At 42.3% G+C, this 23,746-nt stretch overlaps 1 protein-coding gene across 1 annotated transcript in view; it reads left to right on the top strand.

Annotated features, from left to right (window-relative positions):
• ADTRP (androgen dependent TFPI regulating protein) overlaps positions 1-22,567 on the top strand; it is a 69,919-nt gene extending 47,352 nt beyond the window's left edge. The window contains exons 6-7 of the mRNA XM_032648725.1: positions 6,387-6,538; positions 21,727-22,567. Coding sequence (XP_032504616.1) covers positions 6,387-6,538; positions 21,727-21,761 — 187 coding nt within the window. The 3' untranslated portion in view covers positions 21,762-22,567. The remainder of the gene's footprint in view (positions 1-6,386; positions 6,539-21,726) is intronic.
• The last annotated feature ends 1,179 nt before the right edge of the window (positions 22,568-23,746 follow it).

Consider the following 23,746-nt stretch of genomic DNA (forward strand, 5'->3'; position numbering starts at 1 on the left):
ATGACTATCGTGACAATAGAGCTTAAAATGGATTGAAGTGGCAAGACATGGGAAGCACAACAGAATAAAGCAACATACGAATAAAGGTTAGCCGGAATACTCTTAAGTCATCTAGTTCAGTCACAATGGTTTATTCTTCATCCACGGATATTTCACAGTTCCAGTGTCATCCCATATCTGGATGCTTGGAGCACCCTTCTGCAGGTGGTCCAGTCCTCCAGGACCTCCATCTCTAAAATATTCTAATAACCCAGCGAGTGCTCACACATGCCCATGTAGTACACAGTCCTGAGAATCCCTCTCCCACACAGACTGTAAAGCCACAACACCCAGCCTCCTGGATCCAGCACCTCCACGGGGCTTGCTTTAAGGTTAGCACGCCTCCCCCGCTGCTGTCACTGCCAGCAATGCCACTGCCCATTAGTCTCCTATGTTGGTGCAAGTAGAACAATGCTACTGGCTATTGCAATAGCCCCAGTTGGCCTGCAGTGCACCACTGCCTTGCTCTTGGTAGACCAGAAATCAGCTGATGCTATATTTGTCTCTGCTAGTGTGTAAAGTATTGCATGCCAAGTGCAAGTATCATACAGATATACAGCTGTAACCCAGCCTGGGGAAAGATATTTTTAAAGTCACCTCTCAATACCAGTTCCTATGGGGCAAGAGAGATGATTTCTTTCTTCTGTCCTATGCTCACTCAGGTGAGGCCCCAGAGCAAAGCTGCCTGGACACCCCAAGTGTAATAACCCTCTAAATTCGTGTACCCATTTACACATGCACACTCACACATACAGACATCTTACGCCCAGAAGCCATTAGAAACTGCCAGAGGGGCAGATGAAGCTGAGTTCCAGGACCAGCCAGCCACCTTGTTACACCCGGTACCAACAATCCTCTCCTACTACTGCTAGCGCACTATGTGAATTCACCCCCAGAGCCACTGTTACCCTTTCCTGAAATATGACCTTAGTCTGGGACCATCTAGACGGCACCATTGTTTTACAACCTAAAATCTTAGTGGGGATCAGAATCCCAGCCTCATTTTCCACAGAAGGACTCCCCAGCCCTCATGTAAATTAATATATGAAAATAAACATGAAGATGCCACACAACTTCCCCTATTATCAGCATCTGGGGTCCAGGCCAGCCAGCATGCAAACTGAAGAGGGGTGGAGGTGGAGGGCTAAGAATGGAAATGCTTGTCTACACTTTTCATCCTTCCTGCCCAAATCTCAGCTACCCAAAATGCCTGTTACACAAGTTCGAAGTAAGAAGAGCCTGAAGAGGGATACAGCTGTACAATTAGGAATGAGGGACATACCTGAGACACATTGTTGGTGTAACAGAATAGGTTTTATGGATTAATTGGTGTGTAGTGGGCAAATGAAAAGGGAGCATCAAGGATAATTCTCAGAATTTTCAGCTGGTGGATTGGGAAGATGGTGATTCCATTAATGTGAGCATCCAATTAACTACAGTTTGGAAGGCTACTGGTTACACGTTCCAGTTTTCAGAGGCTGCAGTGTTCTTGGCGGGTCAGGCAGCTGAGACCTGTCTATAGAAGCCACAGCTAACAGCAGTTAAAAGGAACCATAGGTGCTGGTAGTGCCACCCAAACAGCCATTTATTTAAAACTAAAGAAACTGCCATGTTCCTAGCATTTGGGAAACAGATGCACATAATAGATAAAATCCCAGTCCTTACAGAGCTTCCAGAAGCTCTGGAGAAAGATAGTCAAATATGCAACAAGGGTAAACTCATGGTAGGGGAAGCACATAACAACCTAACCAAATGTGGGTTGTGGGAAGAATGGTCAGGAAATTTTTTCTGGAGAAATTTACTTTTAAGCTGAAATTCAAAGCATGAGTAAGATTCAGCCAGGGACAGAGCAGGAAGTATGTCCTACGAAGGGTAAAGGCAGAGGTGTTCCAAGCAGAGACAACAGCATGGGTGAAGACCAGAAGCTGCAGAGCTGGGTTCATTCAAGAAACAGAAAGGGTTAGACTGCAGATCTGAGACTGGAAGGGTGGATGCGTGGGCAGGGCAGGGCCAGGTAGGCCAGGGGAAGGAGCTGGGGTATTTTCCTAAAGCAACGTGGATCCACTGGAAGCAGGGGAGCACCATGAACGATTTTTTTCTTTTAGAGAGATTATTGGGTTACTGCATTGTGGAAAGTGGATTGATGTGAGCAAGAAAGCCCAGTGAGCAGACAATTATAGAAACCTATAGGAGATGAAGGAGCCTGGATTGAGATCATGAAATGAGTGCACTGCAGAAATATTTTTTTTTTTTTTTTTTCTGTACGCAGGCCTCTCACTGTTGTGGCCTCTCCCGCTGCGGAGCACAGGCTCCGGACGCGCAGGCTCAGCGGCCATGGCTCACGGGCCCAGCCGCTCCGCGGCACGTGGGATCTTCCCGGACCGGGGCACGAACCCGTGTCCCCCGCGTCCGCAGGCGGACTCTCAACCACTGCGCCACCAGGGAAGCCCCCACTGCAGAAATATTTAAATATGATTCCATGGGATCATATATGGCAGCTAGGGAAGAGCTGACATTGACTGAGATGGAGGACAAGGACAGTTCAGCTGCACATGTGCTGAGTGCCTTTCCCTCTCTCCCTCCCCCACTCCCTTCCTTCTTCCCCCCCCCTTCCTTCTCCCCTTCCCTCTCTCTCTCTCTCTCTCCCCTTTTAACATATATTCCAGAAGCCGTAAAGAGATGATAGCACCTGACCATGACTATCTCTGCACTCAGGCCTCTCTGCTGACTGCCCTTCATTAAATGACTGCAGTCATGCCTCACGCTCTAATTGTATTTGCAGTAAGTTTCCCACTGTCAGTTAACACACCTATAACTTTCTTTGCACCTTCTCTGTGAAAGTGCAGACTTCATTAGCTTACTTCAGGAACTTTCCTTTACAAACCTTACGCTGGAGGAAACAAAAATGAAGTAAATAAACAGAAACTTTCCAGGCTTCCAGAGAAATGTCCTTATTTGTAGACTATCTTACATAAATGTGCATGGAAACTAGGAAGCCCTAATTTCAAGTATATAAAGAAAACAAAGTGAACGAATTAATGCAACCCGTTTGGAGCGTATTTAGATCTCCTCGCTGACCCCAAACTCCTGGCCTTAGCTACTTGAGGATATTTACTTTCTATCCCTTATACTTCCTCCGGCCTGTCATGAGAGACAGCCATGCAGGAAAGAAGTGCTGTGGATATCCTTCTAAAATGCATCCATGGATGCACATCTCACAGAATTCTAATATTAGTAACCATGATAACAATTATTACTTGTTTTCAGTCTAGTGCAGTTTTGAGTACATGAAGAGTAGCATCTAGACAAGTCTGGGGCAGCAGAGTGATACCAGCAGGGCCAGGACTAGGGCCCAAGGGACAATGAATACTACACATGCAGAACCCTGAGACTGATGCCTCCTTAAATTTTCTTTTTTATTGTGGTAAAATACACGTAACATAAAATTTACAATTTTTTTTTTTTTTTTTTTTTTTTTTTTTTTTTTTATGCGTTACGCGGGCCTCTCACTGTTGTGGCCTCTCCCGTTGCGGAGGACAGGCTCCGGACGCGCAGGCTCAGCGGCCATGGCTCACGGGCCCAGCCGCTCCGCGGCATGTGGGATCCTCCCAGACCGGGGCACGAACCCGTGTCCCCTGCATCGGCAGGCGGACTCTCAACCACTGCGCCACCAGGGAAGCCCCTACAATTTTTAAGTATACAGTTTAGTGGCATTAAGGACATTAATACTGTTGTGTAGCCATCACCACTATCCTTCTCCAGAATGTTTTTCTTCCCAAACTCCCCATTTGCCCCTTCCCCCCAGCTCCATTCTACTTTGTCTCTATGAATCTGATGAGTCTAAGTACTTCATATAAGTGAAATCATACAGTATTTGTCCTTTTGTGACTGGCTTATTTTACCTAATATAATATCCTCAAGTTTCATTCAAGTTATAGCATATGTCAGGATTTCCTTCCTTTTTTTTTTTAAATTTATTTTTGGCTGCGTTGGGTCTTTGTTGCCGTGCATGGGCTTTCTCTAGTTGCGGCGAGCGGGGGCTACTCTTTGTTGAGGTGTGCTGGCTTCTCTTGCTGCTGAGCACGGGCTCTAGGCGTGCAGGCTTCAGTAGTTGCAGCATGCGGGCTCAGGAGTTGTGGCATGCAGGTCCTAGAGCACAGGCTCAGTAGTTGTGGCGCACAGGCTCAGTAGTTGTGGCGCATGGGCTTAGTTGCTCCGTGGCACGTGGGATCTTCCCGGACCAGGGCTCAAACCCATGTCCCCAGCATTGGCAGGCGATTCTTAACCACTGCACCACCAGGGAAGTCCCAGGATTTCCTTCCTTTTAAAGGTTGCATAATATTCCATTGTGTGTATATAACTGTACCACATTTTATTTATCTGTTCGTCCTTAAATGGACACTTGGGTTGCTCTCATATTTTAACTACTGTGAATAATGCTGCCATGAACATGAGAGTACAAATATCTCTTTGAGTCTTTGCTTTTAATTCTTTGGAGTATGTACCCAGAAATGGAATTGCTGGACCATATGGTAATTCTAGGTTTAATTTTTTGAGGAACTGCTACACTGTTTCCCACAGCAGTTACACCATCTTACATTCCTACCAACAGTGCACAGGGGTTCCAATTTCTCCACACCCTCTTCAACACTTGATATTCTCTGGGGGTTTTTTGATAGAAGATACCCTAATAGGTGTGAAGTGGTATCTCATTATAGTTTTGATTCACATTTCCCTAACGATTAGTGACACTAAGTATCTCTTCATGTGTTCGTTGGTCACTTATATATCTTCTTCATAGAAATGTCTCTTCAAGTCTTGTGTCCATTTTTAATTGGATTGTTTATTTTTGTTATTGAGCTCTAGGAGTTCTTTATATATTCTGGATAATAATCCCATATCAGATGCATGATTTGCAAATATTTTCCTCATTCTGTAAGTTGCCTTTTTATTCTGTTGATGATGTCCTTTGATGCACAGAGATGACTTCTTAAATTTTATGCCATAGGTGCCTCCCTTGCCTCACCCTAGTCCTGGCCCTGATGTTAGCCCCTCTCTTCCAACAAAGCATTTGACAAACTTAAAGTATCTGAAACAACCAAGATTGCACTTGGGTTCTGAAAGTTTCATTAAGCACAGAATTTCATTCTTCCATCTGAACTCCTCTGACAACCTGGGATATCCAAATATGAACGTCGTTTCTGAAGCATAACCTAGGCTATCCTAATTTTTACAAGAGATGAATAGCTCAGAGAAAGACTGCTGAGGCGACACCCACTGTGTATTCCCTCAGAGGAGAGAAGCTTTTAAACTCTTATAAAATGATTACAATCTGCCAGGCACTGTTCTATGTAATTTACATGTGCTAAATTAACTCCCTTAATCTTTACAATAGCCTTATAAGCTGTATGCTGTTTGCACCCCTACATGAGGGTAGGGGGAGGGAAAAGTTGAATAAATTAGTGAAAGGTAACACAGCTAGTAGGTAGCACAACTAGGATTCGAATCACAGAAGCCTGGTTCCATATTCCATACTCTTAACCGATTATAAACTGTAGCTGATACATCATCTTCCCCGTATTTAATTTTAAAAGTTATTTCAGACTTTGGCACCTTCCGGTGCAGTTTGTTTCCAGCAAACTGCATTTTTAGGCTTCACTTAGACATTGTGGCTCCTCTCCTAGCATTTCTTTTCCTTCTCTTGGCTGACAGAAATGATTTATATTCTATCCTCACATGAGAAAGATCTGAGCCTCCTGTAGATCCATCTATTCCTACTTAATACTCTTATCCGTGGCTATTTCCACGAGCTGAAATCTAGGCCCACAATTAAACCCCAGGTCTACTGTATTATAGTAATAATGCTCAATCTCTGCCTCTCCTACCCCAACAGGCTTGGAGAGCTAATGGAAAGCTATACTTAACTCTTAGGCACAGAAAAGCAAACCCCACTTGTCTGGCTGAGAGTGAGCAAATGGGCACCATCTTAGCAAGTTCAATGTCTCAGCAGCAGGTCATATCTTTCAGGGAAAGAAATAATTCATGTTCTTATACACTTTGTTTGGTTAATGATGTGTTCAGTGTTCTCCCATATTCTTTTACCATCACTGAGTTTTAATGGATTAGGTAAAATAGCCAAGCCCAGCACCGGAAACAGAATGTCTCAATGAATCAGTGTATTTATCCAGAAAATACTCACTTCTGTAGGTTCGGGAAACACCTCGGCTGTTAAGTGTCCCCTGTGGCTTCTTTTCCTCTGCCTGGACTCCAGAACCCCAGTGATCTTGAAGAGACTATGGCTTTTTCCCCCTGCTGTCCTAATCATTGTGATTTGTCATTTTCTGCAGGGTTCTATGGATCTACTCTGAGACGGGTACATGGGTGTATCCCGTGTTTGCCAAACTCAGCCCAGTGGGTCTAGCAGCCTTCTTCTCTCTCAGCTACATCTTTAGCGTCGGCATCTACCTATTTGGAGAGAAGCTCAACCACTGGAAATGGGGTCAGTTCATTTCTCTCTTACCTACAGAAACACTTCTTCGTTATGCTCTCTTGACTCCTCCTGGAAACAGAAGGAGAAACCAGGAAAGCAGAAGGCAGTGATGTTTGATGCTTTTGTCCAAAGCAGGCAAAGGAAAAGCCTGGGGGAAGTTCATACTTTCTCAAAGGACCCCATCAAATTATCTCCCCTCCTCCTCCAAACAACACCTCATTTAGCTTTAAGGCTAAAAATCATCTTGTTTAGAGAGCTTAGGACCCAGAGAGCACGGGTATCACCAACGCCTGCATGAAAAAGCAGACTCAAGGTCTCTCCCTCCCTTAAGTGAGGACCTCTCACAAGTTATTAAATGCCAAGAATTCTTCTTTGAAAGAAATGGGTCCAGATGACCCTCTCAGCTCTTCCACCCCCAGCAGTGCCTTCCCTGATGTATTCCCATCCGTCTCTCATGAGGTTGCTTCTCAACCTTTAGTAAAGTGTTCACCAGGTGGAATCACACCCTGTACTTGAGACTGAAATTCTCACTTGGGGTTTTAGGCAATGTGAATATGCCAGTAAGCTAAGCTTTCTAATTATAGGTAGGCAGAACCACGTCTCTTCTTCATAGAAAAAAAGCAATCTTAACTTAGTTGATTTCAAAGTGGAAGATTTTATTCTCTCCCTGCTTCTCCTACTGCCTTCACCCCCAGAATATTTTCTGTCAGAAAAGTAACCACAAAAAAGTCAGGTTGCAAAATATCCAGGATTTTTTTTTTACCTATCCAAGGAGAAGTGCAGGAACTCCACTCTGATTTTGTATATAAGGAAGGCAAGAGTCACACACAGTCCCCCACATCACACACCCACATGCCATTCTGTTCTATTAAAATAGAAGTGGCATCTTCCGCCCAATCTATGAACTGGTGTGAAAACATAAGCCTGTGTATGCAAAAAAACCGACAGTTTCAGAAGGTTCAGTAAAAGAGTCTGTATTTCTGAGAGGAGACTGAGACCCTGGAGAAATAAGCATGCAACTTGGCTTTCTCACATATTTTCTGCTCTTGGAGAATTTAACTGGTTGAGAAAGCCTCAGAGGCAATATCCTCCTTGAAAGCAAACACTTAAAAAATGGAATACTAAAAATGACTCAAAAAATCAGGATTTCAAATCACAGGAAATTATCCAGAAAAAAATGTGTTGACATTTCAGATGTGCTGACATCTAATTCTAACTAGTTTTGGCTCCTTGAAGTTCTGGGTAGATTGTTGATGCCGTCCCCAAGTCTATATTAAAAAAAAAAAAAGAAAGAAAGAAAGAAAGAAAGACACTAATCCATTTAAAACTTGGCAGAAAGTGTGCAGAGAAAAAAAGTGATTACTCAGTGCTTAGAGAACAATAACTTTTTAAATCAATACTATTTTCAACACAAAGCTCTTTTTAATAAGCTTCATTGTTTAAGTGCTATATCCAATTTTCCACTACAGTTGGATCCCAATGAGCAAACAGGCTGGCATCAGCATGTGGACCCTCATTTGCATCATGCATATGTGAATGTTCATGTGAACGATGGACACTACCGCCAGTGGCTATGCGTCTCTCTCTCCTCTCTAGATTTTTAACACCTTAAGAATAGAATGGGTAAAAAGTTCTATATAGCATCAGAATAGGATCATAAATGTGTTAAATTCTGAACTGATCGTAATTATAGATGGTTAACTAAGAAATTAAAAAGAGAAATTAGATCATTTAAAATTCCAGTGGCAGTGAACACTTAAATCACCTAAAACCAAACAGAGCTATATATGTGAACACATTATCCCGTGTCCTATTCCGCTGAAAGCACTGTAAGGCTTCCCTCATCAGATGAAAATCCAAGCCCTGGAATGGCACACTGTGACCCAGTCCCTGCCTTGACTCTTACTCTCCTTCTTCTAAACTTGTGCCCCAGCAGCACAGAACCGCTTGTTTTCCCTACACATTGATGTTTCTCACCTCCATGGGCTCTCTCACTTCCCCCAGTCTTTGCCTGTCTCACACCCACTCATTCATTTCAACTCACCTCTTCTAGGAAGCCTCCCCTGGTCTGCCCCGAGATTTGTTTTTACACTAGACCCTGAGTTTCTTAAGGGGTAGAAGTATGTCTTATCCATCTTTGAATCCCCCATTTCCATTAGCTTCCCCAATATTAAATGGATCAATCAACACAAATAGAGAATATTCAAGGCCTCTTCTCTCTAGGCATTAAATGGGACTTTGGGCAAAGTTGTTCTGGAGACAGTGGTCAAGGAGTGACTCTACTGGTTGGTTTTAAAGTGTTGGACAGGGAGTTTAGGAGCATAGGAGGGTATGATACGGTACACTGGTGAGAGAGTTGTCGAAAAAGAGATGAAAATTAGGGCAGGCAATACAAAACAGGAGAAGGGCATCGGAACAGGAATCAAGAAAACTAGGGTGTGTCCTTCACCCGGCCACAAACCAACCATGTATCCTGTACTAATGGACTTCAACTCCTCGCTGATGAGACGACCTATAAGAAAGGCAATTGCACAGCTCAGTTTGCCTAGGACAGTCCTGGTTAATGCCTGCTGTGCCAGTGTGAACAGAATTTTACATTGTCTAGGCTTGGACAACACATTGTGCGGTCCCTCTATCTCTGAGTCCCTCTCTAAACCCTCTGTTCTGGATCTATGGAAACACGTAAGTGGCCACCTACTCTGTCCAGATTCGGGGCTAATTCTACTTTCTCACCTTTTCCCACAGCCTGAGCTTCCTTGGATGAGAGCAGAAATTCAAAGGAGTGCTTTAGTGATGCAGTGGGCGGCCACGGTTGGGAGAAAAGTTCTGTGCCTGATCGCCTGGGTTCCTACCTTGGCCTTACCACTTATAGACCTGTTTCACTGGGCGAGGCACTCAATGTCTTCGTGTTCCAGTTTTCTCTTACACATCGTGGAGACAATATTAGTACCCTCCTCCTGGGATTCTGGAGGATCATAAATGACTTGGGAAGTGTCAACTGCCAAGTATAGAGTCTGGCACACAGAGTTAGTCACTACTGCTGTTAATTTCATTCTTTCCAAGGAAAAATCACTAACCTTCTTTTCTATGTGGATATTCCAATCATCCCCTTCAACTTCACGCATAAATTACCAGTTTCCCCAGCCGAAGGTGATTAAAAGTAACAACCACCTAACTGAGTGCAAACTGACAGAGATGGTGTAGTTCCTGAAGGACTTACAAAGTGAAATAGGTTAGGCTAATTGAGATTAGAACTGATTAGAATCTCTGCTTCTGAAATTTCTGAGCCACACTGTGGCCCGGTTGGGAATCACCAGCCAACTAACCAAGTGATCAAGAAGTGTCAGTCAAGACCCAGGTAATATGCAAGTATCTCTCTAGCAGTAATGCTCGATCTTGACTGCACATTACAAAATCACTAGGGGAACTCTAAGAATACTAACTCCCAGGTCCACCCCAGACCAATTAAATCTATCTATGGAGATGGGGACTCAGCACTGGTATGTTTAAAAGCTTCCCAGTTATTTGAATTTGCAGTCAGGGTCAAGAACCACTGTCACAGAACAGCACTTCTCAAACTTGTATGTGCCTGCAAATCTTGTTAAAATCAGGATCTTGTTAAAATGTAGATTCTCATTCAGTAGATCTGGAGGACAGCTTGGGATTCTGCCCTTCCAATATGTGCCCCAGAGAGACTGACACTGCTAGTCTGAGAGCAAGGCCCTATGTGCCACAGGACCCTGGACGCCTTTCAGTTTAAATAGTTATGCCTACAAGCATCCTTGTCCGATGTGGTGTTCTCCCAAGTCAGCTGCTTGGCTGAGAAGGGTGTTGGAAATGATGGTCACATTTACCCACTTTCTACCTCCTCGTGTGTCATGTCAGTGGGTGAAGGTGAAGAAGAGATTGAGAAGGGCAATAATAAGGAGTGATACCAGGAATCAGATGTAAACTTGGAAAGTGTGTGACATTCTCCAGGGGTATACAGATGCAGAGAGCTGACCCTGTGCGCCAGGGAGACAACTGTGGTCAAGCCCTCAGGAAGGTCCTTCTGGCCGTCAAAAAGCTCTCAAGGGCTTCCCTGGTGGCGCAGTGGTTGAGAGTCCGCCTGCCGATGCAGGGGACGTGGGTTCGTGCCCCGGTCCGGGAAGATCCCACATGCCGCAGAGCGGCTGGGCCCGTGAGCCATGGCCGCTGAGCCTGCGCAACCGGAGCCTGTGCTCCGCCACGGGAGGGGCCACAACAGTGAGAGGCCCGCGTACCGAAAAAAAAAAAAAAAAAAGCTCTCAAGAGGTTCCAGAGGGCCACCCTGCTTGACCTGACGGCATCTCATTTCCTGACCTGTGCTAGCTTTTCGGTGTCACGGAACAGAAGGGTGGGCGAGCACTGAGTCAGTTACTGGGACCAGATACCCACCAGGAAAGAGCCCATTTCTACTTTTCAGGCAGAGCTATAGGTGAAACACTGATTTCAAACAATGATGGAAGCCGGCAGGGGGAAGCAGTCTTTGGTAGATCACTGAAAACTTGGCTCACCATGTCTGAGCATCTAGGGATACTCCAGACAGATTATTTCCATTCTGAATGGGAGAAAGGGGCTGTCAGGGGGTCCCAGTATAGGCCTCCTTCTCTGCCACTTAACTACTTAATTTTCTCTTTTTTTTTTTTTTTCCTTCTTGATAAGACATAAGGATGCCGACACCAGGACACAAGTCCATCAGGAAGAGAAACCCAATCTACAAGATCTACCAGGCACTGAAAGGGGCTAAGTGCCTCCAGGACAAAATGGAGGGCCTCTTATATGTAGGTGTAGCTGGAGAGGCAGTCAGCTTACCTGTGGCCCATGGCCCCTCTCCTTACATTCACTGAGGGATATATGCCAGGGGTATCCTTTGTCAGGGCCCAAGACCACAGATCCTTTTCACCCAGGATAGTTTATAAGCTGAAAATTCCAATCTGGCCAAGTGACCTTGTGACAGTGCCTTAGACAGAATGATATTAAAACCTTCCTTTAATACTATTTCCTACAGATCAGATTTATTTAAAGGAGATTTTATTGTTGAAAGCTGCTTAGAGGCCATCTAGTTTACCTCCTTAGTTTTACCCATGAAGAAATTTATTATAAGGTCTGTCTATCTTCCATGTTGTCCCTAATCATTTCATAAAAAAAAATCTTATCATGAGTTGACTCCACGTGTATTTATAAAGCATGGCCTCACTGGGCACCATTTAGTCCATTAGAAAAATACATCTCCTCTTTGCATTTCTTGTCCTAACTTCATCTCCCTAAGCTCCAAGAGAGTCCACGAGGGATTATCACTTCTCCCTCTTCCTCAGCCTCTTTTCCCACTAGGGTTTCTCTGGCCAGCTCTCAACTCCATCTCCTTCTACTACTTCTGCACTGTGACTTGTACTCATGTTCTTGTACTCAACTACATTCAAATCTTATACTCACTTTGTTCAAATCTCATTCTTCTAACACCTCATGTCCCCCCCCCACAATCTGCCTTCTCACCCTTTTCCAAGCCAAGCCTCTAAAACCAGGCAAATGTTCTTCAAATTTTCAGTTCAAAGTCTAGCAGTAGCTTTTGTGATGGTAGATACATAGGTGTAAATCTTTTTTTTTTAATAATATGCTTTTACTTATCCTGTGTCCCAACTATTGGAATAATAAGGTATATAATTACATATGTATCCATAGTAATGTTGACTAAAGGAATGGTTTCCCTTACCATGCCAGCAGAAAATGTTTGAATCTTGTCCGAGACGAACATTAAGTGTTTGGCCTAAAATACCTCTACTCCTTGGTACTAACATAGGATAAAGAAAGGACTAAAATAATCCAGGGTGGGAGGAGATCAAAATGGTGTAGTAGGACGACACTGGGCTCACCTTCCCTCATGAACACATCAAAACTACAACTGCATATAGAGCTTCTCTCACTGAAGCTGACCTGGGGACTAGCAGAATAGTATTCTACAGCCAAGGCTGTGAAGAAAGATCCACACGGAGCTGAGTAGGAAGGGAGAAGAAGCGATCTGGTCAGCAGCCGCACCGCTGGTGGGGGACACAGAGGAGGAGGGGGCTATCACAAGCTAAGGGATCCTCCCTGGGGAACAAGGGGTGCGAGCCATGTATTAGGCACCTCAGCCCTCGGGTCTGACATGGGGAAGACGAGCCCCCTTGGCTGGCTTGAAAACCAGTGGGATTTACTAATAAGGGCTGTAAGAAACTGAGACTCCACTCTTGAAGAGCACACGCACAGATCTGCTTACTCCCGATGACAGCAAAGAGGCAGCTGACTGAAAAATGCCTAGGGACCGTCCCAGTGTGACCCCAGCCTTCCCCAGGCTCCTGCTGCAGCCCCTCTTGCTCCAGCACTGCTCTCCACTAAGGCAGAGGCTGCCACTGCCCACGAGAATGTGCACACTTGGAGGGAACGGAGCTGGCTTGAACCCTGGCCCTGCCTCTGACCAGGGTAGAGGCAACCATTACCAGCTCACGAATCCCTGCTCACACTCGGATGGAGAGTGCCATCGCTGGAGCACAGATCTCTGTGCACACTTGGGGGAGGAGGGGTGGGGGCAGCTCAGTGGCATGGCACTAACCCCTCCAGCCCTGACCCAGCCTCTAACTGAGGGCACACACTGGGGAAAAAGTGAAACCAGCACAGGAGTGCAGCCCCAAGACCTTAGGCCCTGACCTTGTCCCAAACCAAGATGGAGCCTGCCATCATACCCAAGAGCAACCCAGCTCCCCAGGCTCCGGCTCCAGCCTCTCTGCCCTCACTCCCACCCCCAACAGAGCAGTGACAGCCATCGAGCACAGCAGCAACCCTGGCCTGCATCCGGCTCTGGCTCTAGCCCCTCCAACTCCAGGCCTACCTCCCACCAAGGCAGTGGCTACCAGCACACCCTGGGGGAAGATGCCGATCACGCTCACCCCAAATCCAGCTCTCCCACCAAAGCCACTGGGCTCACGCAGACTGCACAGGAATGGTCCCACACGAGGATGTGACACCAAGACTAGGACAGGCAACTGTTTCACCTGATTTCACACAGGTGAAGAAAGTGAAACAAAATGGGAAGACAAAATGAAACAAGAAAAAATACCTGAAGAAATGCTAATGAAACAGAGATAAATAATTTATCTGACAAAGAGTACGAAGAGGGCTTCCCTGGTGGCGCAGTGGTTGAGAATCTGCCTGCCAATGCAGGGGACATGGGTTCGAGCCCTGGTCTGGGAGGATCCCACATGTCGCGGAGCAACTAGGCCCGTGAGCCACAACTACTGAGCCTGTGCTCTAGAGCCCATGAGCCACAACTACTGAGCCCGCATGCCTAGAGCCCGTGCTCTGCAACAAGAGAAGCCCCCATTCGCCACAACTAGAGAAAGCCCATGTGCAGCAACAAAGACCCAACACAGCCAAAAATAATAACTTAAAAAAAGGTGTTTAAAAAAGAAAAGCTGGGGGCTTTCCCGGTGGCACAGTGGTTGAGAATCCACCTGCCAATGCAGGGGACACGGGTTCGAGCCCTGGTCTGGGAAGATCCCACATGCCATGGAGCAACTGGGCCCATGAGCCACAACTACTGAGTCTGCGCGTCTGGAGCCTGTGCTCCGCAACAAGAGAGGCCACGATAGTGAGAGGCCCGCGCACCGCGAATAAGAGTGGCCCCCGCTTGCCACAACTAGAGAAAGACCTCGCACAGAAACGAAGACCCAACATAGCAAAAATAAATAAATTAATTAATAAACTCCTACCCCCAACATCTTAAAAAAAAAAAAAGAGTGCAAAGAAATAGTAATGAAAATATTAACTGAACTGGGGAAAAGAATAGATGAACACGATGAGAATTCAACAGAGAACTAGAAAATACAGGAAAGAACCAGTCAGAGTTGAAGAATACAATAACTGAAATGAAGAATACACTAGATGTCATGAACAGGAGATTAGGTGATATAGAACAATGCATAAGCAATCTGAAAGACAGAATAATGGAAGTCACCCAATCAGAACAGCAAAAAGGAAAACAAATTTTAAAAAATGAGAATGGTCTAAGGGACCTCTGGGACAACATCAATCGTACTAACATTTGACTTATAGGGTTCCCAAAAGGAGAAGAGAGAGAAAAAAGGGTAGAAAATGTATTTGATAAAACTGTGACTCAAAACTTCCCAACCTGAAGAAGGAAACAGATATCCAGGTACAAGAAGCACAGAGAGTTCCAAACAAGATGAACTCAAAGAGACCCACACCAAGACATAATCATAATTAAAATGGCAAAAGTTAAAGATAAAAAGAGAATTCTAAAGGCGGCAAGAGAAAAACAAAGAGTCACATACAAGGGAACCCCCATAAGGCTATCAACTGATTTTGCAGCAGAAACTTTGCAGGCTAGAAGGGAGTGGCATGATATAGATAAAGTGCTGAAAGGAAAAAATTTACAACCTGGGATACTCCTCCCAGCAAGGTTATCATTCAGAACTGAAGGAGAGATAAAGAGTTTCTCAGACAAGCAAAAACTAACATTCATCAATACTAAACCAATCTTACAAGAAGTGTTAAAGAGTCTTTAAATGAAAATGAAAAGGCTATACCAAGAGATAAATTATAGTAAGGGGAAAATCCTACTAGTAAAGACAAATATCCTACTAGTAAAGACTAAACAAAAATCCTACTAGTAAAGACTGTGGATCAACCACTGAAATAAGTTCATATGAAGGTTAAAAGACAAAAATGTAAAATCAACTGTAACTACAATAAACAGGTAAGGGACAGACAGGAAGACGTAAAATATTACATCAAAAATACAAAACATGGGGGTGGGGGGGCGGAGAAAAATGTAGACCTTTTAGAATGTGTTTGAACTTAAAGGACTACCAGTTAAAAATAAATAGATACAGTTATAGATCAATATATATGAACTGCATGATAACCACAAGTCAAAAAACTATAATATATATACAAAAACTAGAAAGGAACATAAATATAACATTAAAGAAAATCATCAAATCACAAGGGAAGAGACCATAAGAAGAAGAAAAGAATAGAGAAGAACTAAAAAAACAATCAGAAAACAAATAACAAAATGGCATTAAGTACATACCTATTAACAATCACTTTAAATAAAAATGCACTAAATGCTCCAATCAAGACATAGGGTGGCCGACTGAATAAAAAAAACATGCTGCCTACGGGAGACTCACTTCAGAGCTAAGGACACACAGACTGCAAATTAGGGGATGGAAAAAGATATTGCATGCAAATGGTAATGAATAGAAAGCTGGGGTAGCAATGCTCATATCAGACAAAGTAGACTTTAAAACAAAGTCTGTAATAAAAGACAAAGAAGAGCATTACATAATGATAAAGGGATCAATACAAGAAGAAGCTATAATGTTCATAAACATATATCCATCTAGTATAGGAGCACCTAAATTTATAAAGCAAATATTAATAGACATAAAAAGAGAAATTGACGAGACTACAATAATAGGGGACTTCAACACCCCACGTACATCAATGGACAGATCATCCAGAAAGAAAATCAATGAGGAAACAGTAGACTTAAGTGACACATTAGAGTAGTTGGACTTATAACTACAGGACATTCCATCCAAAAAAGCAGAATACACATTCCTTTTAAGTGCACATAGAGTATACTCCAGGATAGATCACATTCCAGGTCACAAAACGAGTCTCAAAAAAATTTAAGAGGATAGAAATTGTATCAAGCATCCTTTCTGACCACAGCAGTATGAAACTAGACACCAATTACAGGAAGAAAACTTAGAAAAACACAAACACATGGAGGCTAAACAACATGCTGCTGAAAACCCAAGGGGTCAACAAAAAAATTGAAGAGGAAATCAGAAAATGCCTGGAGACAGATGAAAATAAAAACACAACTTTCCAAAATCTATGGGACACAGCAAAAGCAGTCCTAAGAGGAAAGTTAACAGTGATACAGGCATACCTCAAGAAAGAAACAAACAAAAAATCTCAAACAACCTAATCTACCGTCTGAAGGGATCAAACAAAGAACAAAAAGCCCAAAATCAGCAGAAGGAAAGAAATAATAAAGATCAGAGAGAAAATAAAATAGAGATTAAAAAATAGAAAAGATCGATAAAAGCAAAAGATGGTTTTTTGAAAAGATAAACAAAATTTATAAGCTTTTAGCTAGGCTCATCAAAAAAAAAAAAGAAAGGATCCAAATAAAATAAGAAACGAAAGAGGAGAAATAACAAACTATATCACAGAGATACAAAAAACCAGAAGAAATCACTACAAACAGTTGTATGCCAACAAACTGGACAATGTAGAAGAAATGGATAAATTCCTAGAAACATACAATCTTCTAAGACAAAATCAGGAAGAAACAGATCATCTGAACAGACCGATTACTAGTATTGTAATTGAATCAGGAATCAAGATACTCCCAAAACAAACAAAAGTCCAGGACTGGACAACTTCACAGTGGAATTCTACCAAACATATAAACAAGAGTTAATACCTATCCTTCTCAAACTATTCCAGAAAATTGAAGAGGAGGGAACACTCCCAAATTCATTCTATGAGGCCACCATTACTCTGATACCAAAACTAGACAAAGACACTACACAAAAAGAAAATTACAGGCCAATACTCCTGATAAATATAGACACAAAAACTCTCAACAAAATATTAGCAAACTGAATTCAATAACATATACAAAGGATCATACACCATAATCAAGTGGGATTTATTCCAGGAATGCAAGAATGATTCAGTATCTGCAAATCAATCAATGTGATATACCACATTAACAAAATGAAGGATAAAAATCACATGATAACCTCAATAGATGCAAAAAAAAGCATCTGACAAAATTCAACACTCATTCACAATAAAAACTCTCAACAAAGTTGGTACAGAGGGAACATATCTCAACATAATAAAGGCCCACAGCTAACATCATACACAACAGTGGAAAGCAAAGTTTTTCCTCTACCATTAGGATCAAGACAAGGATGCCCACTCCCACCATTTCTATTTAACATAGTATTGGAAGTCCTAGCCACAGCACTCAGACAAGAAAAAGAATTAAAAGGCATTCAGATTGGAATGGAAGAAGTCAAACTGTTACTATCTGCAGATGACATGATACTATATATAGAAAACACTACAGTCTCCACCAAAAAAAACCTATTAGAACAAATAAATGAATTCACTAAAGTTTCAGGATACAAGATTAATACAGAAATCTGTTGCTTTTCTATACACAAATAATGAACTATCAGACAGAGAAAGTAAGAAATCATCCCATTTACAATCACATCAAAAACAATAAAATGTCTAGGAATAAACTCACCCAGTGAAGTGAAAGACCTATACCCTAAAAACATAAGGCACTGATAAAAGAATCTGAAGATGATACTATTAAATGGAAAGATTCTGTGTTCATGGATTAATATTGTTAAAATGTCCATACTGCCCAAAGCAATCTACAGATTCAATACAATCCCTATCGAAACACTCACATGACATTTTCACAGAACTAGAACAAAAATTCCCAAAATTTGTATGGAAGAACAAAAGTCCCTGAAAAGCCAAAGTAATCGTTGAGAAAAAAGAACAAATCTGGAAGCATAATGCTCCCAGACTTCAGACTATACTACAAAGCTACAGTCATCAAAACAGTATGATACTGGCACAGAAACAGACACACAGATCAATGGAACAGAATAAAGAGCCCAGAAATAAGCCCATGCACATATGGCCAATTAATCTACAACAAAGGAGGCAAAAATATAAAGCAGGAAAAAGACAGTCTCTTCAGTAAATGGTGTTGGGAAAACCAGACAGGTATATGTGAAAGAATGAAATTAGAACATTTTCTCACACCATACAGAAAAATAAACTCAAAATGGATTAAAGACCTAAATGTAAGACCGGAAACCATAAAATTCCTAGAAGAAAACACAGGCAGTACATTCCTTGACATAAATCTTAGCAATATTTTTTTTGGATCTGTCTCCGCAGGCAAAAGAAACAAAAGCAAAAATAAATAAATAAGACTACATCAAATTAAACTTGAAAGCTTTTGCACAGTGAAGGGAACCAACAACAACATGAAAAGACAACCTACTGAATGAGAGAAGATAATTGCAAATGATATGTCTGATAACAGGTTAATATCCAAAATATTAAAGAGCTCATACGACTCAATATCAAGAAAACAAACAATCCAATTAAAAAATGGGCAGACGACCTGAATAGACTTTTTCCCAAAGAAGTTATACAGATGGCCAACCAGCACATGAAAAGATGCTCAGCATCACTAATCATCAGGGAAATGCTAATCAAAACCATAGTGAGATATCACCTCACGCCTGTTAGAACAGCTATTATTGTCAAAAAGACAAATAATAATAAATGCTGGCAAGGATAGAGAGAAAAGGCAACCCTAGTACACACTGGTGGGAATGTAAATTGGTTCCTCAAAAAATTAAAAATAGAACTACCGTATGATCCAGCAATTCCACTCCTAGGTATACATCCAAAGAAAAGGAAAACACTAATTTCAAAAGATATATGCACCCCAAAATTTATAGAAGCACTATTTACAATAGCCAAGATATGGAAGCAACCTAAGTGTCCACCATCAGACGAATGGATAAAGAAGACAACATATGACTATTACTCAGCCAGAGAAAAGAATGAAATTTTGCCATTTACAGCAACATGGATGGACCTGGAGGGTATTACAATTAGTGAAGTAAGTCAGACAAAGAAAGACAGATATTGTATATTTTTACTTATATGTGGAATCTGAAAAATAAAACGAATGAATATAATAAAACAGAAAAAGACTCACAGATACACAAAACAAACTAGTGGTTACCAGTGGGGAAAGGGGTGGGGGAGGAGAAAGGGGAAGGAGATTAAGAGGTACAAACTACTATGTATAAAATAAATAAGATACAAGGATGCAGTGTACAGCACAGGAAATATAACCAATATTTCATAATAATTTTGAATGAAGTATAATCTATAAAAATATTGAATCACTATGTTATATACCTAAAACTAATATAACATTGTAAATCAAATATACTTCAGTAAAACTAAAACAAACGAAATCAGGGTGGACCTAACCCCCTAACCATCAACTAGGAGGTATTCCACTGGGAAAGACTCCCTTCAATGAGGAAAACAGTGATAACAAGGAACATTATTTCTCAACCAGTTTGAAATGCATTTTGTGAACTCTGGGTAAGATAATATGCTCTATTACGAAGTCAACAATTCCCTCATCTCCAGCCATGCACTGTGGAAACACGGTCAGAGGTAAATTCTGAAGACTCGAAGAAGTCTAGAGACTGCGCAGCCTCATAAGAATTTAGTACTAAGGAACCATCCCCACCTGCTAGAAACAAAAAGAAAAACGTGATTTCTGTGATAGTCACACTGTGTAAGTCTCTACAGAATGAAATGACTGTTAGAGCTCCACACAGAGACACATCTGGGGATGGTGCCTTCTCTAGCACACGGGTGGGCATGTGGGAATTTCTTGGTGCTCTATCTAGCTTCATGGTGTTGGACAGGGGAGACCTGGATCCACTGGAAGGAGCCATCTGCTCTCCTCCCCCAGGGGAACTTCCCACCACCACTTCTGCTCCTGCTTCTGCCGTTTCTCTCTAAGCCATCATGTTCTGTTGTGTTTCCTAACTGGAGAAGGAATCTCCAATCCTTGGAACCCTGGGTTGAAGAAGTGAGGTTTTGATTACAGTTAGATTCGAAGTGTTGAGGGTTGGTAGCAACATGGATAAACAAAGTTTTAGGTGCCCTCAGAGTGACCACAGAGGGAACAACTTTGAGAAGTTTATACTGACCAAGCTCTTGAACACAGCAGAATTAATGTGTTATTTATCTGAAAACTGATTCATTAAAAGCCCTAAGTGTATACTTCAGAAAAGAGAAGATACTGTGTTTGTCCTTATAGACCCAATGTAGAGAAGACCTAACTGGGGAAAAATGAAAAACAAGTGGAAGCATAAGTGAAAAGAACACGAAGCACGTAGAGCTGGATAAATCAGCTAGGCTTCACTGGAGTGACTGGATATAGTATGGATTGATGAGGAGTAGAAGGAAGGAGAGGATTGTGCCTAAAAATGTTGAGAGACATGAATTCAAGTGTGGCCACGGGGGCTGTGTGATTAGGAGCTGTCTGCCCTGGAAAATCAGTGTGATGAGGGGGCCATAGGAGGACTTCAAGTCATCAGTCACTAAAGCCTCTGAGAAGGGGAGTTCCAGCAAATAAAATTATAAGATATTTAAAATTTACTATTAAAGATATAACTGATGGAGGGGGCAGGGTCTGAAGCATAAAGCATGGCCTTGGGAGCTGAGATTGCTATGGTAATACCGAGCCAGAAGTAATAGGGCTGTAACTTCCAGAATGGATGAGAAGAGGCTGAGCTGAAAAAAGACTGCATTTGGCAACAGACAGGAAGGACAATGAGTTAATGAAGTTTTCAAAGTTTCAAAGTTTATGTAAAGATTTGTGATCATTAAATATGGAGGTACCCATGGTTGGCTAAATGGAAGTCATTCTAGTCAATCTAATGCTACAATTAGATTGGTAATTAGTAATTCCTAATTAGTAATAAGCTTATTACTTATGACAATTAGTAATAAACTTACTAAAAACTAAATCAATATGCCAGTACTTTTCTTTATTGGGCCAGTACCCAGCCCAATAAACTGATTTGGTGAGAGGTCACAGAATGGCCCCTAGTTAGGTGAATATCCATTCTTCTCTTTCCTCTCTCATTTGATGCGGTTTGTTCATCTCCATCTGCAAAGTCTCAAAGTTTGTTGATGAACGGTGTGCAGCCTACAAACACATGGCCAAAAGCAACAGCCATCAGTGGTTCACAGGACATATTCAGAGCCACGCGATACGAACTGCACCGCTGGTCATCTGGGTGGCTGTGAGCCAGGCACCAAGTAGGACAGCAAGATGTCCCTTCTTGCCCTTGCAGCGGTGCTGGTGGTTTTCCAGAACTCTTTAAAATACATCATCTTGCCTTCGGAAAAGCTTCCTCAACTTTCCACTGTCCCAAGTCAGGGTGAATGTCCACCCACAGAAGAATACCTATTAGGGAAATGCTAAAGGCTAAGGTCTCTTTCTGTTCTTATTTGTGCAGGTGACACGATGCAGCCAAGGAAGAAGAGGAAGTGATTAGACACCATTTTCCAAGAACTAAGGAAGAAGAAAACAGGAGAGTTTTTTTCATCTTTTTTTTCTTCCTGGTGCAGGGAGGTGGTGGAGCAACATAGGAAGGTAAAAAGGACAGGGAATGATATTTAAATTTCATAAGAGAGTTATGAAGGTAGCTGAACTTGAGGACTCTTGTCTTTTTAAAACTTTTACTGGACACACCCAAAACAATTCCTGCTGTCACAGAATTTGTTACATCCATCTGACCTCTGTGGAGGATAGTCTGTGGTCAACATCTGGCCAAAAGCAAAAAAAACTCACGTAAATGTGGTGTTAGAGAATGTTTAGAGAGAGAAAGAAACTTAGGATCACTCAAACTATTCACTTTACAGAGGAGGATGCTAAGGACCTAGATGAGAAGTTACCTGCATGAGGCCAAAGAATTAGCGTCAGAACCAAAATAAAAGCTTTTGTCTCCCATATCTTCTAACTCCCAGTCCTGGGCCATTTTTGAAAAATCCCAATTTTCCTAAAAAGAGGCACTTTCATAAGCTAGTTACTTTCATGGATTTCTCATCTATTTTTTTCTCAGTCTAAATGGAAATGTAGGGAGATGGCTGCTTCTGAAGTTGTCTGTCTACCTAGTATAATAGCAAATTAACTGGGGCAATGAGAAAATAAGTTATAAAAAATATTGGTAAATCTGTCCCTCTTGTGAGCAAGCATTTGGGGCAGGTAAACATTGAACACAGTGATATTGTCAAAATCTCTTCCATTGGTATATTGATTAATTTGTCAAATAAATGTACATTTTACTTGGGGAATAATCTGGATGGGAGGTGATATGATTATGATGACTGCTGTAAGTACAAAGCACTTTGCTGTGATAGTTTACGGTTTAACAAAGCTGACCGTCAGATGATTAACAAGCACATTCATGAACCCTGCTTTAATTTTCCTAGAGGATTTTTCTCGGTCTTTATTTACAGACACATTCTGTAAAGAACACAAATGACTGGTGGTAGGTAAACATGTTCAAGTCCATCGATGGGTCAACAGGCCCATGTGGGCTGGGTGTGGGCACCAGAGTAAATTGTACTTGGGCTTCCCAACCTAACATTATAGAGGAGAAATCTGGTTGAAATGGACACCAAGGGCAGTCTGATAGGCTTAGAGAAGAGAGCAGACTATCCCAACAGGGCAGGGAGTCCAAGGCAAGACTAGGACAGGCACCAAGCAAACTGCTTGAAACCTACTCCTCTACAGTTACACAAATATGAGCCTCAAGTCTTTGGATTGAGCTGGGAACACCACCTCTTTTCCCACACCCGCTGCTTCTTGACTGCTCCTAGCACCTGTCTCAGCAGGAGCCCAGAAGCAGTTGTCACAGTGGAAATTCTCCAAATGTGAAGCCCGCAGGGGATCACCCAAATTTTCCACACCCCAAAGATGACTCGGGCTGCATACTTCTCGGAGTCATAATAAGCTCTTGGCTGTGATGAGCCTGCAGATTTCTATCTGTGGTTTCACTGTCCCCAGGACCAAATTAAACTGTGGTTGCTGCATGACTGGCCACTGTGCAGTATCTATTCCAATACCAGAAACACCTCAGAACCATTCCCCATTGAGTGTATACGTAAGCACACAGTGCTTCCTTGGTGCTGGTGTAGCTTAAGAAAGGAGAAGCAACAAAACACCTGTAACGAACACTGACTAAACATTCATTAAAAGGGAGACAGTATTACCTGCCTACATAAGGCTGTGTTTGGCCCTTAGTGGTTAGAAAACAACAATACAAACCAAATGATGAGAAAACCAGCAATAATACTTGTACAGTGTCATGTAATTTAGAGCCACTCTCACCTCCATGACCTCGTTTCATCTTCACAAAAGTCTTAAAAGTAGAAAATATATTGTGTCCTCATTTTACAAATGAGCAAACTGAGTTTCTGATGATGGTGTGCTGTAAATGTTTAAAATCCAACTCTCTGGAAAAAAGAAAACTT

The sequence above is a fragment of the Phocoena sinus genome, chromosome 11, assembly GCF_008692025.1.
Source record: "Phocoena sinus isolate mPhoSin1 chromosome 11, mPhoSin1.pri, whole genome shotgun sequence".
NCBI lineage: Eukaryota > Metazoa > Chordata > Mammalia > Artiodactyla > Phocoenidae > Phocoena > Phocoena sinus.